The sequence below is a fragment of the Enhydra lutris genome, unplaced genomic scaffold, assembly GCF_002288905.1.
Source record: "Enhydra lutris kenyoni isolate GAN:26980312 unplaced genomic scaffold, ASM228890v2 scaffoldscaffold9, whole genome shotgun sequence".
Taxonomy (NCBI): Eukaryota; Metazoa; Chordata; class Mammalia; order Carnivora; family Mustelidae; genus Enhydra; species Enhydra lutris.
The window spans coordinates 11029648-11038239 of record NW_019154093.1 but is presented as its reverse complement, the minus strand read 5'-3'; the positions used below and the strand labels follow the sequence as shown (position 1 = coordinate 11038239).

Below are 8592 nucleotides of genomic sequence, written 5' to 3'. Positions count from 1 at the left end.
AAATACTATTCATTGCTCCAAAGAAATGAGCTCTCAAACCACGAAGAGACATGGAAGAATCTTAAATGCATATTTCTAAGTGAAAGAAGCCAATCTGAAAATGCTACATATTCCATGACTCCAACTACATGACGTTCTGAAAAAACTATGGAGACAGTTAAAAAAACAAAACAAAATAAAGTATGTGTGTGTGTGTGTGTGTGTATCTCGGTGGTTGCCAGGGGCTAGAGAAGAGGGAGGGATGAGCAGGCAGAGCACAGAGGATTTGTACCACTGTGGCACAGAATACCAATAGTGAAGGAAGCTGTGGGAATGGGGAACAGGGGGCATATGGGAACTCTCTGTACTTTCCACTCCATTTTGCTGTGAGCCTAAAACTGCCTTAAATAAAATCTATTGTGTGTTTTTTTTTTTTTTTGAAGTCTTTACCATGGGACTTTCCAGAGCCATTACTATGTGGATATTATATTCTAGATGCACAAGAGGTGATAGAACATGCAGTCTTTCCCAGACTTATTTCAACATTTTTGTGGAACGCCTTTTAGCATCTCCCATGCCTCATAAGCAGCTCAAAAGCCTGCTTTGAGCCACTCCATCCCTCCTCCCCCCACCTACCATGGCCCTAGTTCAGCTTTTGTCATCTCTCTGCTCCCCTAAGTCTGGACTTGTTCCCTCAAACACACTGTTCGCCGCAATGCACGGGTGAGCTGCCTAAAACTCAACTCTGACCATGTCCCTCCACCATTCATAACACTAAGGCCAAACTCCCTCCGAGGGTATAGGACACACCCATGGTCTGGGCTGGCCACACCGCAGTCTCATCTCTCCCCATACCATCTCACGCCAGACCTTACAAACATTGCATTGCTTGTGCTTCCCCAAATGAGCTGTGCTCTTGTAGGTGTCTTGGTCTTTGTTCACAGGGTGCTACTGCCTGGAATGTTCTTCTCCCTATTCCCATCCAACCTGCTGGTTAACTACTACCTCTCCTTTGGGACTCAACTCAATGCCCTTATCCTTAGAGAGGTTCCCCTTACTGGGCTAGAGGCCCCTTGGCTCCCATAATACACCATCTAAGCAATTCAACATCTGTTGCCCCATGAGACTGTGAGCTTCTTAAGAGCAGGAACTATGTCAGGTTCATTTTTCCTCAACTGTTCTTCCCAAATTCTAAAAGCTGATGGGCCCCCAAGGCAGAATCCTCTTCTCCCTATGCTTTCTCCTTAGGTATTTCATCTGATCTCATGGCTTTATATAGCATCCATACCCTGATGACTCCCAGACTGATTCCTCCAGCCAAACAATTTCGAGAGCAGACATTTACACTTGCTCTATTCTTTTTCCAGATCTCCACACAAGTGGCTGCTTAGTCAGGTCTCAGTTCAAATGTCACTTCCTGATTACTCCATCTTAGAGGTCCCACACCCACACTCTCCCCTTTACTCATCTTATCTTGTATCTGAAATTAAACAGTTTATTTACTTGTTTATTGTCTGTCCTACCCATACATCCCATGAAATTGGTAAGTATTGACTCACTGCTTTATTCCAGAGCCTATGACAGTGTTTGGCACACTGTAAAAACACTTATTAAATATCTGTTGAATGAATGCCCAACACAGGTCTGGCACATGATACTTGTTAATAGTCGAATGCTAAGGGTCTGATACTGTGCAGAATGTACCACAGGAATTGCTTCATTTGACCTTAAATATGACCATTAGGCTCCATTTTACACTGAAACCCAAGGGTTCAGTAGCTTGCACAGAAAGGGACATGAATTTTGGCAGCCAGATCCAGAGCTTACTTCCTTTGCCACTGAGCTATCCTCTCATTTACCTCTGAAATATTTAAAAGGTGTACTCAAAGGAAAGAAGGGAGGGAGGGAGGAAAGGAAGTGGGTCTCAGCTTCTTTATCTGGTAGGGGAGAAAAGGACTTCTAGTTTCGATGTTCTGTGGCTCTAGCAGGAGCAGATATCCACAGTTTCCTCAGCTCACAACTCCAGACACCACTGGGCAAAGGACAAAGGTCCCCTCTCTGACTGCTTGAGCCTGGGCCTGGTCCTTGGGCATTCCCAGTATAAATTTTTTTTAAAATACAGGAAGTGGGGGAACTACGACTGGAAAGCAGGAAACCAAGATGCAACTCACCCTCCTCCATGAGTGACACACATTAACAGCCAAGCAAAGGGTCCTTCCCTGCAATATTTATTAAGGAATTTACACATACACAGGAGAAAGGCAACCAGGAATTGTGGTTCCCACAGGTGAAATCTCTTAAGCAAAGTTTTCTTATTTTAATTTTCAAGTAGGGTGAACAATGACTGACAGGAAAGCTGTCCAGGCTCTCTGCCTCACACACCTGGAGGAGGTGGGGAAACAGAGAGGCCTGGGATACACAGGCATGAAAGGGTGATTGGCAGATCAGGAGGGTGGGGGAGGAGGAAGGGAGCTGTGCGTGAGATTGCAATTTTTTTTAAACTATACAAAAAACTGGCAACAGTTTCAGGCTGTTGATAAATTAACTCCTCTCTGTGTAAACCTCAAACAAAAACAAAAACACCCAGAGCAGATGGGGAAAGAGTGGGAGGTGAAATACACACACACACACACACACACACAAGCAGTACACACGTTAAGCTCTGCATTCCCACTGGAGGGGCTGGTCCTCCAGCCATAGAGCCAGATCCCACTGCATGTAGGATGGAGGTGGGGCAGGGGTGTGTTCTTGTGTGGGACCTTTGTGAAGTCTTTGGTGCTAATAAAGGCTGACTGAAGCAATGAGTCCTGAAGCCTCAGATCCAGAAAGCAATTCAGGGCAAAGTAGAGTAATATTTTTGCTCATCCCCACAGGAGGGGGTTTGCCTCAGCCCAGGGCTAGGGCCAACGTGACCTAAGACCCAAGGAGTATTTAATTTGATTTCAGTACTTTCTTCATTCCCATAAATTATGGGAGCATGATATCTCCCTCTTCAACCAAAAATTCAAACATGTAGAAACAGCCTAGCAACACATACATAAGTACCTCTAAACCCACCCCTCTTTGCCTAAAAGACAACACCTCCAGACCTTTCTGAGAGTCTGATAGGAGGTTTAACCTCAGGGGAAAGGTATTCAAAGGTGTGCACCTTTCTCCTTCAGTTTAAGTGCCTTCTGCCAACAATTCCCAAGGTGCTGGTGCCAGGAGAGGACTGGGGTTGAGGCTGCAGAGGAAGTCGGGATGGCGAGGGGACACATACAACATAAAGCAACAGAGAGATCTGCGTGTCCGGGATGTGGCTGGGCTGGGCAGAATGCCAAACCCCAAATGACAGATTGAGCAATTTCTAAACCAAACAGAGAGGTAGGAAAAAGGAATGGGATCGGGGAGTTGGGGAAAGAGGAAAACCAGGAGGGAGAGGACTGAGGAGAGTGGTAGCCATACAGGTGTTTTGTTTTTATTTCCACATCTGAGGGCTGAGAGTCTGATTTGCTGCCTGTCCATTTCCGCCGCTCATCGACTGTCCATAGGTCAGCATGCCGTGGGCTCCACAGAAGTTCATCCCAGCCATCTGCTGGGTCATCTGAAAGGGAGAGAGGAGACTTTCAGATCCGGCTGTGGGCATGCAGCCAATTACTGCAAAAAGGCAGGGTAGGAGTCCTTCCGTCTGCAGAGAGGGGTTGAATGAGACAAAGGGAAATTGTTATGGTACAGATCTGCCCTGAACCTTAATAGACCATTTTGGGGGCTCCAGACCACGTAAATAAGGACTTCCCAGAAGGGAGATGCTGACAGAGATTAATGCTCAGATAGGGAAAGCAGTCCTGGAGCTAGCCAACATAAAAGCAGCATGAGACGTTATTCTCTTTTTCCTTTCTAGTCTCTCATCCTAAAAAGAAGGGGCCTATTGTGAACTTGCCAGCCCCGAGAGTATGCAGCCGAGCCCCCACAGCAGGCTTCTGTCTTATCTCCAGCAGAGTCGTGACTGTCAGTGCCAGGGAAAGTGCTTGTGTGTGCTCAAGCTGAGAGAAAAGGAAAAAGGAACTGGACTGTTTAGAATGAACAAAGGCAGGCAAAATAAAAGAAAAGAAAGAAAAGAAAAAGAAAAGGCCAATGGGTCTTCAATGTGTGAGGGGGAAGTTGCTGGGAGAAAAGAACCAGTGGAATAAAGTCTGGGCGGGACTAGGACCTTTTTATGAATGAGACTGAAAGACTGGCCTCTGGCAGTGAAGAGAGGAAACTATTTATCAAGAAAAATGCCTTAAATCTCCCAAGCCCGGTACATTTCTGTGTAAGTTCTTTTCTTGAGGAGAAGGGCTATTTTCCTGCCACCAACTTTAAAAAAAAAACAAACCTCAAGTTTATAGAAAAGTTGAAAGAACAATATAATGGAACCCACATATCCTTCCTTAAATTCACAATTGTTAATACCTTGTTCTATTTTCTGAGATCTGCATATCTTGTATGGGACCTTTGTACATATATATATGTGTACATTTTTAAAATTTTTTGTTTAAAAAAATTTTTTTAAAGATTTTTATTTATTTGAGAGAAAGAGCATGTGAGATGGGAGAAGGTCAAAGGAAGAAGCAGACTCCCCTTGGAGCTGGGAGTCTGATGCAGGACTTGATTCCGGGACTCCGGTATCATGACCTGAGCTGAAGGCAGTTGCTTAACCAACTAAGCCACCCAGGTGCCCTAAGTGTACATTTTTGATGAGCACTGAAAACAGCAGATGTCCTGACATTTCACCAATTACTAAGTCAGGAGGCAGCTCATAAGAAAGAACACTTTCCTAAACCCACAATACAAAAAATTTAATATGATCACAATACTCTAACACAGGTTACATTTCATTTTCATATCTTTGTAGTCTCCTTTAATACAGAACAGTTCCCCCACCACTTTTTCTTTCCTGACGTTGTTTTTGAAATCCAGGCCAGTTACTTTGCAGAAAATCCTTCAACTTGGTTTTACCTCACATTTTCTCATGATTGGATCCAAGTTAAAACATTTTTGGTAAAAAATTCTATGGAAGTGATATCATGTCCTTCTCGGTACAAGACACCAAGAAGCACATAATGTTCATTTGTCCCACTGTTGGTAATCTTACGTTTGAGCACTCTACTAGGGTACTATCCACCATGAGGTTTTTGGGGTTTTTTGTTGTTGTTGTAATTAGTAAGTAATCTAAAGGGTATTTCTTTGAGAATATGTGAATATCCCATTCTTTCTACAATTACTAGTTGCCATTCTTCTCTGTAAAGAAGGTTTCCTTCCCTCTTTCCCATACCCATTTCAAAAAATATATCACTACAGGATTTCTTTTCCTTTAATGTTATAATCCATCAGTGTCATTCCTTTTGATGTTCAAACTGTCCCATATTTGGACAGTTGGAACCTCTAGAAGTTGGCTCATGTGTCCTGACATATTCTCAACAGTTTCATAGCACTTCATTACTCATACAAATAAACATGAAGGACTGAAAATAGCAAATTAAAATCCCAACTATGAAAGCTAGAAAAAGAAGATCAGAGTAAGTCAAAAGGCAGCATATAAAAGGAAATAATAAAGATAAACCATAAATTGAAGTCAAAAACAAGCAAAGAAAAAATTTAGACTAAATAAAACAAAATCCTATGGGTTTTTAAAATATATATATATGTATAATTAACAAAACAGACCACTAGTTAGCCTAATAGAAATGGCAAGAGGGAAGGAAACCATAAACATACCAAATAAGACATGACAAGGGAGAAATAACCACTGAAAGAGGAAACTTTAAAAAAATCATGAAACAGACTACTTGGCTTAACCTTTGATAAATGAATTTAAAATCCCAGATGAGTTAGCTAATCTAGGTAAACAGAGTTTTCCAAAACCGACTTTCACAGAACAAAGAGAGAATGCTATTAAATTACTACACAAAGGTCCACACAATTGCATGTGGGAATTCTACCCAATCTCCAAAGACCTATATAAACGATTCCAGACTACAGAGAAAGGAAAACAAGAAAGTAGTTCTTATACAGCAGGTAAACATTGTCACCCAAACCTGAGAAAGACAGTGTGTGCACGCATACGTGTGGGCACACATGCTGCTCCAATAATAACTCTTTTTATCCATCTCTTTGTTTTCAGACTTTGAATCACTTTGTTTCAGTGGATATTTTTGTATCCAGTGTAAAATTAGGCATTGTTTTGTAAGCCAAATATCTTTTTCTTTTCATAAAAGAGCTACCTGTTGATATGACTGATGTTTGGTCTTGATTCTATCATGTCACATTTTTACTGTGTTTTGCTGTACTTCATAGTCTACGTACTCCATTTTGTTGTAAAGGATTCCTCGGGTATTTATAAAGTTTCATTTTTTGTTCTAGTGGTTAACTTTATACTAATAACTTCTATCTTTTGCTTCCTTTATTCTGTACTCAAGCTTCTTCCATTTGACATGTCAGCTTATTACACCCTTCAACTTCCACCTATTTCCTATGCAAAATCAATTTATCCTACCTCCTCCTTTTTACCTTCTCCTCCTGTTACCATTATTTGTTCTGAGTAAAACATATATTCACTATCAGTCCTTTTGCCAAAATGTCGCCACTCATCTCTTAGATGGATGAAGCTTATCTTCTGGTACATTCCACAGGAAAGACTTATACGTAGGATATTCTCTGATTTCTTGCATATTCAAGATTTTTTGAAAATAGCCTCAATCCTTGAAGGATTGCTTGTCTGGCTGTGAAATGCTTGTCTGACATGTATGCATCTTGAAAATACTACTCCCATCGTTGTCTTTTTTTCTTTATGCTGCAGTTAGAAGTCTAATGTCTTCTGCCATTAAGTCTAATGTCAAGCTGAGTGTTCTTTTCATCTTTAAAAAATGGCAGATCAGGGCGCCTGGGTGGCTCAGTGGGTTAAAGCCTCTGCCTTCGGCTCAGGTCATGATCCCAGGGTCCTGGGATCGAGCCCCGCTTCGGGCTCTCTGCTCAGCAGGGAGCCTGCTTCCCCTCCTCTCTCTCTCTCTCTCTCTGCCTGCTTCTCTGCCTACTTGTGATCTCTATCAGATAAATAAATAAAATCTTTTAAATAAATAAATAAATAAAATTAAAAATGGCAGATCTAAGGTCCTGAGTCAGTCTCATAAAAAATGGCAGAGATCTGGGGGGATGGGAGGTAAATAGAGTGTTGGAGCCCTGAGAATTATTCTTGTTCCATAAAATCTGAAAGTTTACAGGGATATATGTTAGAGTTGACCATTCTGGGTCAACTTTTACACAGTGGGTTCTTTCAATATTTTATTCTTTTATTTATAGGACGTTTTCTTGTATTATAGATTTAAATATATTAATTCTGCTCCACTATTTAGTTTTTCTTCTTTGGAGTCTCCAAATATATTTATGTTAGGCCTTCTTTGCTTAGTTTCTATTTTACCTTCTCTTAGATTTATTTTCCTGCTTCTTATATTTAGTTTCCATTCTCTGACCTGTGTCATGCCTTTCTTCAATGCCAAGTATATTTTCAGTTGAATCTATTCTCCTTTGTTTAACTTGTAATTCAGACTTTATTTCTAAGATAATTGTGTCTCTTCAATTTCTTTCCTGAATTCCGGAAAATTTCATTTCATAAATTCCAGTTTTTGTCCATTTTGGTTCTGAGTTTTTATATTTCTGATTCAAGCTGTTTTGTCTTCAAGTGTTAAAGGACATCTCATTCAGGCTGGTGGTTTGTGTAACAGTTTTCTTCTGTTCATGGTTGTTTTGGGGGGAGAATTTTCATTTCTTGGTGTGTTTTGATTTTCATTTTCTATTTTCTTCTAGTAATAGTTTGTATAAATGTGACCTGCCACTTTCTATTTATTTTGTAGTGCCTTATTTTTCTGAAATCAGGAATAATAAATGGGTGTGAGAGTTCAGGGAGGCTTACTAGATTTCTTAGTTCAAGAGTGCCCTCTTCTGTTGGTATAGTGAAATTATTTGGAAGGAAGGGAGAGGATGGTTTATCTTCTCATTTTGTGATTCCCTTTTTCCACTTCTCATTTCTTAGTTTCCCTTCACTACCAGGTCCCCAAAGAGTGCCTCTCCCTTCTAAGTCACCCCCACAGGGGATTCCTGGGTGGCTCAGTCTGTTAAGCATCTAACTCTCAGTTTTGGCTCAGGTCATGATCTGAGGGTTGTGAGATCAAGCCCTGAGTGAGGCTCCACACTGGCTGGGCATGGAGCCTGCTTAAGATTCTAAGTCAACCCCATTACTTAGAAGAAATGCTTTTCCAGAGCTACCACCTTTAACCTTATATATTTCAAGACCCTCATTTTCGATTCTCCACATAACCAGAGTTCTAATTGGCAAGTGTCAGACCTCCTCTCATCATCCCTCTTATAAGTCTTCCTTCCAGGGGGTGATTTTGTCTGTGTTCTGTCACCTCCAGCCCTCTGCTCCCTCTCCTCTTTCCACATAGTCTCTCTGATGCTGGCCTTGCTGGATTTGGGTGTTTATTGCCACGTAATGTGAAGTTTGCAGTATACCATCTACTAGATGTGGCAGTCATAGGTTATGAGTGGTTTTATGTGCATTCCTTATTTACATATATAGGTTTTTAAAAAATTCTTGTT

General features: G+C 41.2%; 1 protein-coding gene across 1 annotated transcript in view; it reads right to left on the bottom strand.

Annotated features, from left to right (window-relative positions):
- Nucleotides 1-2186: 2186 nt before the first annotated feature.
- Nucleotides 2187-8592, bottom strand: part of LOC111143109 (small ArfGAP2) — a 46266-nt gene continuing 39860 nt past the window's right edge. Inside the window, exon 10 of the mRNA XM_022496591.1 lies at nucleotides 2187-3562. Within this exon, the coding sequence (XP_022352299.1) occupies nucleotides 3437-3562 (126 nt within the window). The 3' untranslated portion in view covers nucleotides 2187-3436. The remainder of the gene's footprint in view (nucleotides 3563-8592) is intronic.